The following is a 13,242-nucleotide window of genomic DNA, read 5'->3' on the forward strand; positions in this document are numbered from 1 at the left end:
TCCTGGTTTGTTGCCTTTTACCCTAATATTTCATGAACCTTCTTGCCCTTTGACAGTAAAATTAACTGAAAAGTCTTCCCAGTGATGCTTTACTGTTTCCCAGTAGACTCTTTGATTGTTCATTTTCCTCTTTACCTATTATTACATATTGTCCTTGCCTGTTTACCTATTATGGGAAGACAGTCATGTAAACATCAGAGTTTGTTGATGTGGTAAAAAATGGTGTCCTTAAAGTAATTTTTGGTATATACCTATCAATTTTGATAATACCTATCAATTTTGTAGGAGACCTCCAGTTTAAGGGGTCCTGACCCATTCTGGAGCACTTTATAAAGTTAACAATCAGTAGACATTTGTTCCCTGTTTTATCTAAAGAAAGAAAAATTGCAGTCAACATATACAATTTGTATTCAGTTAATTCACTTGAATCAATACAGGTAACAGCTGAAGTCTTACTGTGAAGGCTGAGATTAGAGTGGAGCTTAGGGATTTGGGGAGAGCCATAATGTATGTACAAAGCTCTGATTATGGAAGAAAGCTGGTAGATGACTGCAATTTTGAGAGGGTGCTTCAGATGTTATGATAGTTGCTGCTAAAAAAAGGTGCTGTTGCCCCTAAACTCCATGTGCTTTATCTTTAATTAATTGATTCTTAGCACTAACCTAAAAGAATGCAAAAAATGAGAAGTTAGATTTCTGCTGGCTTAAGTAGTTGAAGCAGTTTTCCACAGCATCACACAGGTACAAAACCATAGCATAAGGAAGGCAATATCAGTGAGCAGGCAGTGGCTTGGGTTGACCCTTTTCAGCAGCAGTATCTGATAAACCAGGTCTGCCTCTGTGATCCCCTCTCTCTGGGGATCTGTCTGACAGATGGGCAGTGATCCTGAGGCACTGGCAAAGCAGAGGGAAGAGGAGCGAGCAGGAGAAACGGCAGACAGCTTGACCAGGGATACAGACCACATCCTTTGCATGATGTTCCAGGAGGGACTGCTTGTACTCCCACTTTCAGAAGATACACTAATTAAATGGCAGTTTTCTCATGGTGGAAAAAAAGAACTTCATAAGCTAGAAGGAGTTAAAGTAAAAGAATCTGTGCTTTGGTCTTGAGCTCTTAAGATACCAGTTGGAACAAACCATGATGGCTTTTCAGTAGTTTTCCAGTTGATGGGTTAATATGTATGTTTAATTTCACTTTTTACTGATTCTTTTAAGTAATTGCACAGGACATTGCTGTACAGGTTTTCCCAGCCTAAAGTGGAAGATACAGGAGAAAATTTATTAATTGCTGTCATAGTCAAACTGCTACGAGACCAGCCTGTATTTCTACTTCAGAGAATACTGAAATGGCTTCTTGAGAAGTTCCTCATTTGTTTCTCATTGACATTTTTGAAAAATAGTAGACTGCAGCATCCAGCATGGTCCTCTGATTCTAACATCTTCTGATGTTACAGTTGTAGTCAGCAATAGTGCTCTCTTCCTTTATAGAAGTCCCCTTCTTTTTTTTTTTTTTTTTTTTAGCTGTCCCATGAGCATTTCACTGATTTTTTTTTTTTAAACTTGATTTGGAGTATACACCTGGTTTTATCAGTCAGCTTTGATTTTCAAAGATCACCTACTCCAAGCTCAAGCCCAACCCATCAGGCAGAGAAAGAAGCAAAGGTGGCAGGAGGCATGAATATAATATTCCTGAAAAACCTCAGACATTAAAGGAGGCATTCTAGAGGTGGAAGCAAGGTCGAGTGACCTGAGGGGAATATAGATACACTCTTTGAGTGTGCAGGGATGGGGTTAGGAAGGATTAAACCCACTAGAGTGAAATCTGGTGAGCAACAAGAAAGGTTTCTGCTTGTACACCAGCAGCAGAGAGAGTCTGAAGAAGATGGAGCCTGACTGTTCTCAGGGTGCTCAGTAAAGGGACAAGAGGCGATGGGCACAAACTGAAATAGAAGAAATAACATTTTTTTTCTTATTTTTAAATTATTTCACCATGAGGACATTCAAGCCAAGGAACAGGTTTCTGGGGAGGTTGTGGTTTCTCCAGCTGTGGAGATAGTCAAAACCTGGCTGTCCATGATCCTTAGCAGTCTGCTGAGGGTGACCCTGCTTTAAACAGTGGGGTTGGACTAGATGGTCTCCAGAGGTCCTTTCCAGCAATAAAGCATGGAATTTCTGTGAATTCTGGATGTTGAATTATTTCTTTTTCCAATGACACAGGGAAAAGTAGTTTGGAGATTTGAGAATATAATCAGGTCAGTTACATTTATAAACCTCCTAGGAAATTTTAGGAGTAGTACTTTTGTATAGAGATTTACATCATAAAAGTGAAATACTGAGCCTCTGGTGGATTGATGCTTTAAGACCATACCAGTACTATGTTTTCATACTTTGCATAACTTTAATAGTTTTACATAAAACAAGTCTCCAATGTGGTGAGGAGTCAGCTTACTGAAATATTATCTTTACTTACTGACCTTCCTTTGACATCCATTGCAAGGAAGCTAATTGTTCTGGGATATGGGTCTTTCTCCAGGTGCTCTGTGAGGTTGTAAGTGATTCCCAACTGATTTAGGTTCTGGCAGTCCATGACTGCAGCAAAAGTAGATGGTGTTCAGGAAGAGTGGCTGGTGTCTAGGGCCTCTTCCCCTAACATCATGAATCATTGTCTTGAGGTATTAGAGGCTGCACCCCTTTAAATAGGGGGTATTCATATATGGATCTCCTGTCTGAATTTGTCTATTTTTTCTTGTGATGGTTCCCAGCCCTTTTTGGCTATATAGCTGCTGCATGTCAAACTGATGGTTCGAGGGAATGGTGACTTCAGGATCTTCCTGAGCCGTACCTACCAGCTGATACAGCTGCAACTGTTCCAGCTGCACTCTTGTGTTGGTTAAAAGTGTTTAAAGAGCTCTGAAAAGAAACATGGAAATGCAGCAGGCTGTTCTGAGGAATTTTGTTATTATGTGTCAGCTATATGAGATCAGTAGCCAAAAACAAGATTGTTGTCTTAAAAAACCTCTCAGTAGTTACAAAAAAAGCTTCTGGAGTGTGAAATGTGTATTTGACCACCTCCTCCACTAAGGTTTTATTTCAGGAGTGTGCTACCACTGACCATCAAGAGTGAGTTGTTCTCTGCTGGTCGGTGCAGTGAAAAGAAGCATCAGCAGATCAGTGCCGGTGCATGCAGGTGTGGAAGAGGAGGCTTAGGCATGGTAGGCAGAGGTTCTGGTTTCACTCTTGCACCTGCTGGTTTCTTTCAGCCTGTGAAAGAAACAGCCCTAGTCTGTTTAATATGTAGAAGCCTTTGTGCAGTGAGTTATATCACATATTGGCAAAATATGGTTTGTAGCAGTGTGATGTCATAGTTTGTTCCTGGTATCCCGTCCTTTCCCAAGTGTCAATCACTTCCCCCTCTCCCCGCCCTGACCCCTGCTGGGTGCTGTCTGTCAATCCTGGCATTCCAGTGGGGCATCGAGTGATTGGCAGAGTTCAAAAGATGCCCTGCATCCCTGGGGGGCCATTGGCCCAGCCAGGTGTCCCTTGCACCTGAGACCTGCCCACCCTGCACCTGGTTGATGGGATCCCTACCCCTCCCCTCCCTCTCTCCCGGGGGTTAAAAGAGCCAGAGACCAGGCAGTTCGGGATTCTGTTAGTAGTTGTTATGGGATTCAGAAGACTGCCATCTGAATAAACTCTGGATCGAAAACTCTGGCAGAATGCACTCCTTTATCTCGCCTTAAAGCATCTGCACAGAGGTAAACCGGGGCTTGTGCGTGTCTGGGTTTGTCTCCAGTGCCAGCTGCAGCATCCAGCACAGCCAGAGGTGTCTCTGAGGTGAAACCACCGCAGTGCCGCCTTTGGTCAAGCAGCAAAGGCTAGACAAGCCCGGGCAAGCCCCATCCATACTGGATTTTATTTCAGTAATGGTTTACTTGGACATTGGTGTTCTTATGCAGGTTATCCTGACTGTGTTCCTTTCGAAACTCCAAATAAGTAGTGGAAGCGTATCTTAAATGTTTAGCATACATTTCTCCTAAGGACTAGTTGAGAGAAGGAATCAATCAGTTACAATCTGGGTATTAGCTTTGTATATACCTACCAAATACCATGGACATGCAAATATGGAAGGAGTGGTACAATGTACACATAGACAATGATTTACATACTTTTAGAAAGAGTGCAGAGCTTGTAAAAGTTTAGCCAAAGACCTGCACATAGACTAGAAATAAAAATATCTGTGAATCAGAATGGGACAAATTAAATTAAATTTTAAAAAAAATCCAAAGTTTCAAAGTATGGAAAGCTTCTGGATGCCTTTTTTTTTTTTTTTGGAAGATTGCTTGGGTATTCAGGCAGTGCAGGAAAGGTTGGGATTGCATTGGCAAAGTATGTATGATGTTCTAGATTAAAGCAGGTGTATGTACAGGTATATCCTTTTTTTTTACATTGAATGTGTGTGTATAAATGCTTGTCTCCAAGCAATTAATCAATGTTTTTCTTTAAAGGTACATATAATTTAAATGAAGCCTCTTCTATGTCTTAAATTGCTATCTGAAAACCAGTAACAAGGTTCTGTTTTTTCATAATCAGCAAATTTGTTCGATGGAAATGACTTGATGAAGCATCATTTTTGAAAGAAGGCTGCTTATCTATGAATTGTATCATCCAGTTTAAGGGGAAGAAGAGTTTTTAAGTCCAGCTTGTAGCTGTATTTTTGCCTTTGGTAGCAAAGGTTCCTTTCCCAAAAGGCCTGAAATAATAGAATTTTAGTAAGATAACAGATGAGGGAGTCATTGAGTTATTTGGGTTGGGTGAGACCTTAAAGATCATCTGGTTCCAACCCAATTTCCATAGGCAAGGACACCTTCCACTAGACATGATTGCTCAAAGTCCCATCCAACCTGGCCTTGAACAATTATAGGGATGAGGCATCCACAACTTCTCTGGGCAACCTTTTCCAGAGCCTCAACACCCTCAAAGTAAAGAATTTCTTCCTAATGTTTAATCTAAACCCACCCTCCTTCATCTTAAGGCCATTCCCCCTTGTCCTATTACTACATACCCTTGCCAAAACCTCCTGCTTGTCTTGACAGCTTTTTGTTTTGATTATTATACTTCATAATGTATCATATTTTTTAATGTAGTCAAGTAATACTGACAGACTATCACCGCCGTTCTTACTAGATCCTGTGAAGAAGAGCAGCAACTTTCATATTCTGTGCTTGGCACACATATGTGTGTTTTTGTGAGCATGCTATCAAAGTAAAAATAACCCATACCTAGTTATTTCTCCTTGAGGCAGGGAGAATTTAACCTTTAATAAAGTTTAAAAAGTAATTTATGCTGTATGCTTAATGGTCACAGTACATTTAGAGCAAACGCTGCAGTGCACCAGCGCTGCACCACACATGGCACTGGTGAGCCAATGCTCTTACCCTTCTTGCTTGCAGGGCAGGAAGCTGCAGTTTGGTGATTACAGAGAGGGACAATATGTGTAAAGCAGGTTAAATCTACAGAGTTTCATAATGCATGTGGCTGTCCTGTCTCTTGACTCTTTCTAGACGTGACAGTTTGTTTCATTTCTTGTCTACTGAAGCCATTCAGACTGTTTTTAAAGCTGCCTAGATTCTCTTCTTGCTGTGGTGCATTAAAATGGAGCCCAGCTGTACTCGATGACATCACAAAACCCCCGAGGATTTGTATTGTTTGCTCAGCCAGGGAGAGCTCTTGCTGCAATTACCAAACCAGCTCTTTTCCCAGGCATGGCCATCCTCTGCAGCTCCAGCAGCACCTCGTGCAGGGGACACAGCCACAGCTGCCTGCCAGCCCCAGTGGCAGCCCCACTCTGTGCCTGCCAGTCTGTCACCCACACTGATGAGGATTTGCTTCTCCTTGTAGGTTCAAGGTGCAAGTTTCCGGGGCTGGAAGGAAGTGACATCTATGTTCAATAAAGATGATGAACAGCAATTGCTAGCAGGATGCAAGTCTCCAAAATCCAAAGGGTGAGTAAAGCCATTTGGTCTATCTGCATTTAAAATACTATTAAAACACTGAAAATAGGTGTGCAAAGTAATGGAGCTGGATGCTGAGGACAGCAGTGTCCAACTGCAGGAAGTCAAATCAACACAAAGTTTTATGGGCAAAGCTATCTATACATTAAGCTTATAATGATAAAGGCATGCTGTATTAGGAAAGGAAAGATGATGTTTTAAACATTTTTAGGTTTGTCAGGAAGAAAAAGGAATTTAGCTGCGTAATAATTTTCTTACTGTAGAAAAGTAGTAAAGGCTTGTGAGTAAAAGGGTCATTCTCACACTTTCACTATCCTCTTAGGGATTAATTATGGTTGAGTTTACAAATTCCCTTTTTTACATTCCTCACTCTCTCTTTTGAAGCCTTAGCCTAGAAAGGTTAAGTGGAGTAGCTGTACTAGGATCTGCAAGTCTTCCCTATTGGCACTGAGCTGAGTTTTGGCACAGTTGTGTGCTGGTATGGTGAGGGCAGCTCCCTGGACAGAGCACACTTCCAGGACACACATCTTTCTGTTACAAGTATGTGTAGGCTTCACCTATGTGTGCTACCTCACTGCCTTGGTTACAAACCAAATGTACCACATAGCATTAGACTGTTCCTGCCAAATATTAGCTTTGATAAGCTGGTATCAAAGCTAATATCAAAATAGCTGATTTGCTGTAGCAGGCTTTGTCTCCAGTTTACTTTGAAATAAATGTGTTTCAGGATGCAACACCACATATATGTATATAGGGGGGTGTATGTATAAACAATAAATAAACAATTTAGAATATAAATCCATATATTTTATTTCAATTTGAGCCTCTCCCATAAAACTTCCCAAAAGTTTCCAGCCATCAACCCTGTGCAATCTTATGGGTGGTTTTAAGATGCTAGGCTACTGTAATAATGCTTTGCAATTGATGCTGAATGTAAGAATCAAGTAATACAGTGCAGAGAGCTGAAGTATGATAACAGAGTTACCACCAATGTAGAAAGCTATTTTGGTATTACTATGAGAACTGCCTGATTTTAAGTTCAGAATATATTACTTTAATTATATACCACAATTTTTACTTTACTTTTAAAGACACATGCAACATTTAAGCATGCTGTTTACAAAAGACAAGAAAAGTGTTTGGAGTCTGTGGCTGGTTTTAGCAAAATGAAAATTCTGAGGAATCATAAATTCAAAATCCAATAAAGGAAAAGTTATTTTTAAAGGTATTGGTTGAGTTGCTTCTGTTTAAATATGATAGAGCTTAGCTTTCATTAATGAAACAAAGCTTTTTTAATAGAAATATTTAAAAGAGATTTGATGGTGGGTTTAGTTGTGGCTAAGGAATCGATATGCTACAGATAATATTTTCAATTTGCTTTTTATCTCATTGAACCCTCAAGGTTGTATCTTTCACCCCTGGTGTTCAACCTTTCCTTGTGGCCCATTATTTGATTATACACATAATCCTGCATATAAAGTTATGCATAAATATTTGACATTCTGTAACTCAAATATTTCACACTGCAAAATTATTCTGGTTGAAGATTCTTAAGGGGATAAGAAAAGTAATAATATGAGTAGCCTTTCAAATGCCTGAAAGAGAATTTCCAGTTATTTTTGGGGTTTGGGAGGGGCATTTTGAGAGATCTTACCAGAAATACAAAACAGCTGTTATCACATTATTGTGTCAATTTTTATGAAAATATTAATAAAAAAGCCTGGTATCTTTAAAAGTCCTAATACTGTGTACATCAACTATTTTAAGGTATAAGGTTTAACTGGAAAGGTGGTGGCAGGTATATGAAATTGAGTAACATAGTGAGTGTTAAAGCTGATGTTAGAACATTTTCATATTCCTCCTACTATCGTAGTCCTAGTTTTTTGTTGTTGTTGTTGTTGTTGCTTTGTTGTTGTTGTTGTTGTTGTTGTTGTTGTTGTTGGTTTTTTGGTTAAAGTCCTAAATTTTTCAAATGCATCCTAAAATACCTCATACATTTCCAAAGGCAGCTCTGTGGAGTTCACCCCACAGGAATGGGGTGGGGATGGTGGTGTGTCAATTCTCTTGTAATAGAAAATGACCATACTCACTTCTCTTCTGATTTATCACTGCAAGATTTGGCTGTGTTTAGTTTTATGTGTATGTGAGGGCATTTTTCCTGAAGCTGACAGCAGTGGGTGTGCTGCCACAGGCTGACAATGGTTAGCACTCCTTACTGTGAAACGTAATTTAATTGAATGCTTATTAATAACTACTGCATACATTCTTGAATGAAGGAATTAATCACAACATCATTGTTATTTTCTAGAACAAACCTAAAATTAAAGGAAGAGATGAAGTCTGAAAAGAAGCCAGGTTTTTGGGACAGTTTGGTGATAAAGCAGAATGTTCCATCTAGGAAGCCAGATGAGATTGAGGGATGGGAACCACCACAGATTACCACTGCTGACTCTACCAGTGATGCAGCAACTCCTTTAAGTGACTATACAGCCTGGTCAGGCTGGGAAGATGAAACCAAAGGCTCCACAAAATACACAAACCTGGCCAGCTCAGGAAACAGCTCCAGGTGGAGTATCAAATCAGCTGGAAAGCTGGTTAGTATTAGACGTCAGAGCAAAGGTAACCTTACTGACAACTGGGAAGAACTAGAATGATACTGGTAATACTGGTGAAATTCTTTATACTTAAGAAGAGAACGGTTCCATGATTTACTCACATGTTTAAACCAAAATCAAATCTGCTCAATAATGCACCTTTATACAGTAATTTGTTTTATTCAGATTGTTACAAATTTTTGCTCACCTGATAGTAAATTTTCTTATTACATTGTTAATAGCTATGTTTTCCACACTTAAAAAAAGTAGAGAATCTATTTTGTGCCTATATTTCACATTCAGACTCTGCAGTATGTCAGATTGTTGGTTTTACCAAAAAAAAAGTAATTCCTTAGTGAATGTATACACTGGTTGTAAATTTGACTGCCTTATGAAGGAACTGCCACTAGCTTGAGGTCCTGCTTCTTTTCTGGTATTTGAGGGCCATTCAAAATTTTAGTTTTGATGCTGTCCCTTTTTAACTAAGAATACCAATCTGTCGCTTGCAGGGAGAGTGCTTGTACTTAGTACTGCTTTCCAAATCTTCAGCCTCAGCTTATGCTTCAGCTTGTGCATACAAGATGCTTAGTGTCACATTGTGCTGAACTCCGTGTGACATGGGAAAATACCATTCTGATGTAATTCCTTCCATTACAGGGTTGTCACCAACAGTCAGGTCAAATGGGTCTTCCAGAGTTGGGGTCTTTTTTGTGTTTTGGATTTTTCCCCCTGTTTTTCTTTGGTTGTTTTTTGTTTTATTTTGGGGTTGTTTTGGTTGGTTGCTTTTTTTTTAATATTGAACTTCTTTTGACAAAGCTAAGTTTCTCAGTTTTTAAGACGCATGTTATGTCAAAAATAGAAATTACTGAAAATTTGGAAAACAGCATTGAGTAAAGTGCAAGATGATGTTAGTATTCTGGAGGAATATTGAATCTGGATGTAGGAATAAGTTGCTTCTTACGGAAGGGCATAGGTTTTCATTTTTTTACAATAGCTGATCCTTATTCTACAAACAACATTTTTGGTTTTGACTCTGTCTTTCCTTCCTTCCCACTGCATAAGCAATGATCGAATTACACTCCAGGATTTTCAGGGTAGCTGAGTAACTGAGCCATTGCAAGTATGTGCATGCACACAACATTTGTTGAAAAATTCCATCTTATTAGCTACTGATACTTTGAGTTTTTGGTAAAAGAAGGTGAGATGTTAAACTTGAGATTTGAAATGTATATATGACTAATAAAAGTGCCTCTTTTTAGCATATTGTCTCTCACTAGTGGTGCACCTGATGTCAGATCCAAAGTCAGTTTCTGTTTTGTTTATATGGCCCATACAAAGCCTATTTTAACATTCATGAATAAAAATCAAACCAAAAGTTTCATAAGAAATGATCAGTAGGCCTTTTCTCTCCTGATTGTTAAAGTGGTGTAACAGAACTGAAACTTGACTGACTGTCTAGCAGTATGGCCAGTGCAGTCAGAAGATGAAGCTAGCATGTCAGAGAAAATCAGCATTTTTACAAGAAAGTATTGACCTTTATATAACAGATGTCTTGTAAACATATTTTTGCAAGAAGCTTATGCTGATGAAAAGGGATGCATGCAATTTTTTTCTAAGCTTGTTTCTGTTACTGCCACATTACTCCTCCCTTAGCTCTCTCTTTCTCCTCGCCAATTCATGTGTAGTTTTCTGGCTTGCAGTTCCTGCATAGCTGTTTTTTGGAGATTCCTGCTGAGATGTGCCTGGAGGGAAACTGTAGCAAAATGGTTTTAGTAGGTTGGGGTTTTTTTCCTAATATTGATAGGATGCTGAAAGACGTTGTTCTTAGGTTTACCAAAAAGAACGGTGATGTTTTGTGCTACAAAACAGAATTTTAAAACTGGCAAATATACTTGTAAAATTTGCATTAGATATTAAAAAATATTCATAGGGGAGAAAAGGTTAGCATTTATATTGCATTGTTTAGTCTGTGAGTAAACTCTATTTTTGCCTTGGGCAAATATGTATGCTGAGGTTAATTATAGGAAAGAATTAGTATTCTTGGGTATAGTATGCTGCATTTTATAGTTTATGGAATACCCTCTAAGGCATGAGCTAGTATTTAATTTGGTTGTTGGTGCTGATCTGAAAGAACTGAAAAAGATCTGTTAGCAGACCTTAATATTCTCAAAGATGGACTGAGAACTTTTAATTTCACTCCTGAAGAAACTATTTATACTGTGACTAGTAAGGGTTTTGCCTTGCACATTATACTGTCAAGTGCCTGTTTCTCACCTTGATGATGTGTTTGATGCACAGCTTAACTGCAACCTTTTTCAATTTGTTTTTAGATGTATGATAAAGAATATGCTCACAAATATGAAGCCTATTATAAAAAAAAAGTGGGAAATTGAGATGTGTAAAATTCCAGTTTCACTCATAGTGATGCAAGTTTTGGTGTGCTTTTTAAGTGATATTTCCTCAGAAATAACCATTTTAAGAATCAACATTATTAAATTTAATATAATTTATTGTTATGCTTTAATAATGTATTTGTCTGTTGAGAACTCACTGGTGTGAGCTTTCCTTCTCTCATGTTTGTAAATGTGTCTGAATTTTCAGAATGGGGTCCTTTCATCTTTTACCTTTGTTAGATGCTTAACTACATTAAATGTTATGAGCTTAAGCTGTACACAGCTCCATATGTGGAATAAATGTAGAATATGTCCCTTAATATTTGTTTTGAAACTGCATTTCATTCTATGTGAAATGTTTTAGAAGAAGGTAGCATTAAGATGGTATGATAAGATTGCACAAAATAAAATATAGTTTATATTGCTTTCTCGTAGCCAATCTGCATGATTGTTGGCGTGGTTTTAACGGGAATTAAAAGCTTTGTGTGGCTGTTACTAGTCACTTAGCTCTGAGCAAAGTCCTTTCTGAATATTTTTATTTATTAGCATCATTTGCAAAAAGAAAAGTAGTATTTTCCATATGAATAAAGGTTTAGTTTGAACTGAAATGCCTTATTCTTTGACTTTTTTTTTCCATTTGAATTTGTCATGTGAATATGTTTACATTTGCTTGGACAGGTTTGGCCACCCAATATAAGAAAGATAATTAAACTGTTAAACAGTGCCCAAAGGAGGGCCACAAAGATGGGGAAGTCCTTGAGGGGAAGCTCTGTGAGGAGTGGCTGGGAGCACTTGGTCTGTTCAGCCTGGAGGAGACTGAGGGAAGACCTCACTGCTGTTACAGCTCCTTGTGAGGGGAAGAGGAGGGGCAGATCCTGATCTCTTCTCTGAGGTCACCAGTGACAGGACTGAAGGGAATGGCCTGAAGTTGTGTCAGGGAAGGTTTAGGTTGGATATCAGGAAAAGGTTCTTCATCCAGAGGGTGACTGGGCACTGGAACAGGCTCTGCAGGGAAGTGGTCACAGCACCAAGCCTGAGAGAGCTCAAGATGGGTTTGGACCGTGCCCTTGGACACATGGTGTGACTCTTGGGGATAGTGCTGTGCAGGGCCAGGAGCTGGACTCAGTGATCCTTGTGCATCCCTTCCAGCTCGGCTGATTCTGTGATTCTATGATGTTGCTTCCACCATTGTAGAGCATGGCCAAGGAAGTGATAGCAATGTTTGCCCAAACTCTGTGGATGGTGCTATCTCAGAAGCAGCATCCTAGATTTAAAGCATCACAAACTGCTTTTACAGTGGCAAGAATTCATTGGTTTCAACAAACTAAAAATATTTTGGTATTTTTTGGTTTAAAAAATTGTGGGTTTTGTTGTTTTTCTGTTTGTTTTTTTTTTTTTTTAACTTATTGGCTGTTGTGAAAGCTTGGGCAGAGCAGCATTCTTTCCCTGAAGATTTCCCAGCTACATGCAGAGTGGAGGGGCTGAAATGCTTTTGCCCCCCAACAAGGTGACACCTGCATGGCCTGGCCTGTGGCACCTGAGGAGCAGCCACTGCTTCCAGTGGAGCAGAAGGAAGTTTATTGTCAGTCTCCCATTCTTCTACTGCAGTCTGCTGGCACTGTGGTTGTCTGCAAAGACTAAGCAGGGAACATTTAGGCAAGATGTTTCTTGCCATGATGTGTGAGGTAACTAAACCAGAAAATCTCATTCATACAAGTTATAGTCTTAGTGGGGAGAAAAAAGACTGCATTGACAGGCCTCTGACTAGACACAGGTGGGGCAGGTGCACAGCTAGGCAGGAAGTGGAAGGACCTGCATTTCCAGAGCCTGAGCAGACAAGAACCCTGTCTAATTTTGACCATAGATGTTCCTATAGCCGGATGAATGCAGCCTGGCATCCATCTCAATTTCTGAAACTTATCAAAATGCTTGTTATTGTATGACAAAACTGTAGGTTGTGTGCAATCTGAAAACATGAACATGCATGTTATGTAGCTGTTTCTTGCACATCCAAACTGTTTGTGCTAATTTGGAGGGGTTTGTTTGATTCTTTCCTCTGAATGCCTGCTACTTTGTTTCTGATGTATCTGGGAAATAAAATCAGTACTGTGAAGAGGAAAAGTAATTTCCTAGAGGGCTTATCACCAGCAACAGTTGGCGAAGGTGTGTATTGTTAGATACTGTCAGTCTCTAAAATTTCTTTTAGCACAAATGATTTGTACCATATAAGGCAGGGAATCAAACA

The 13,242-nt window shown here is 39.3% G+C and overlaps 1 protein-coding gene across 2 annotated transcripts in view; it reads left to right on the forward strand.

Annotated features, from left to right (window-relative positions):
- The window catches only part of TDRP (testis development related protein), a 28,391-nt gene extending 16,786 nt beyond the window's left edge, over positions 1 to 11,605 (forward strand). For both annotated transcript variants that reach the window (XM_059842804.1, XM_059842805.1), the window contains 2 exons: positions 5,898 to 6,001; positions 8,319 to 11,605. In XM_059842804.1, the coding sequence (XP_059698787.1) occupies positions 5,898 to 6,001; positions 8,319 to 8,664 (450 nt within the window). In that variant the 3' untranslated portion in view covers positions 8,665 to 11,605. The remainder of the gene's footprint in view (positions 1 to 5,897; positions 6,002 to 8,318) is intronic.
- The last annotated feature ends 1,637 nt before the right edge of the window (positions 11,606 to 13,242 follow it).

This window comes from Haemorhous mexicanus, chromosome 3 (genome assembly GCF_027477595.1).
Source record: "Haemorhous mexicanus isolate bHaeMex1 chromosome 3, bHaeMex1.pri, whole genome shotgun sequence".
Lineage (NCBI taxonomy): Eukaryota > Metazoa > Chordata > Aves > Passeriformes > Fringillidae > Haemorhous > Haemorhous mexicanus.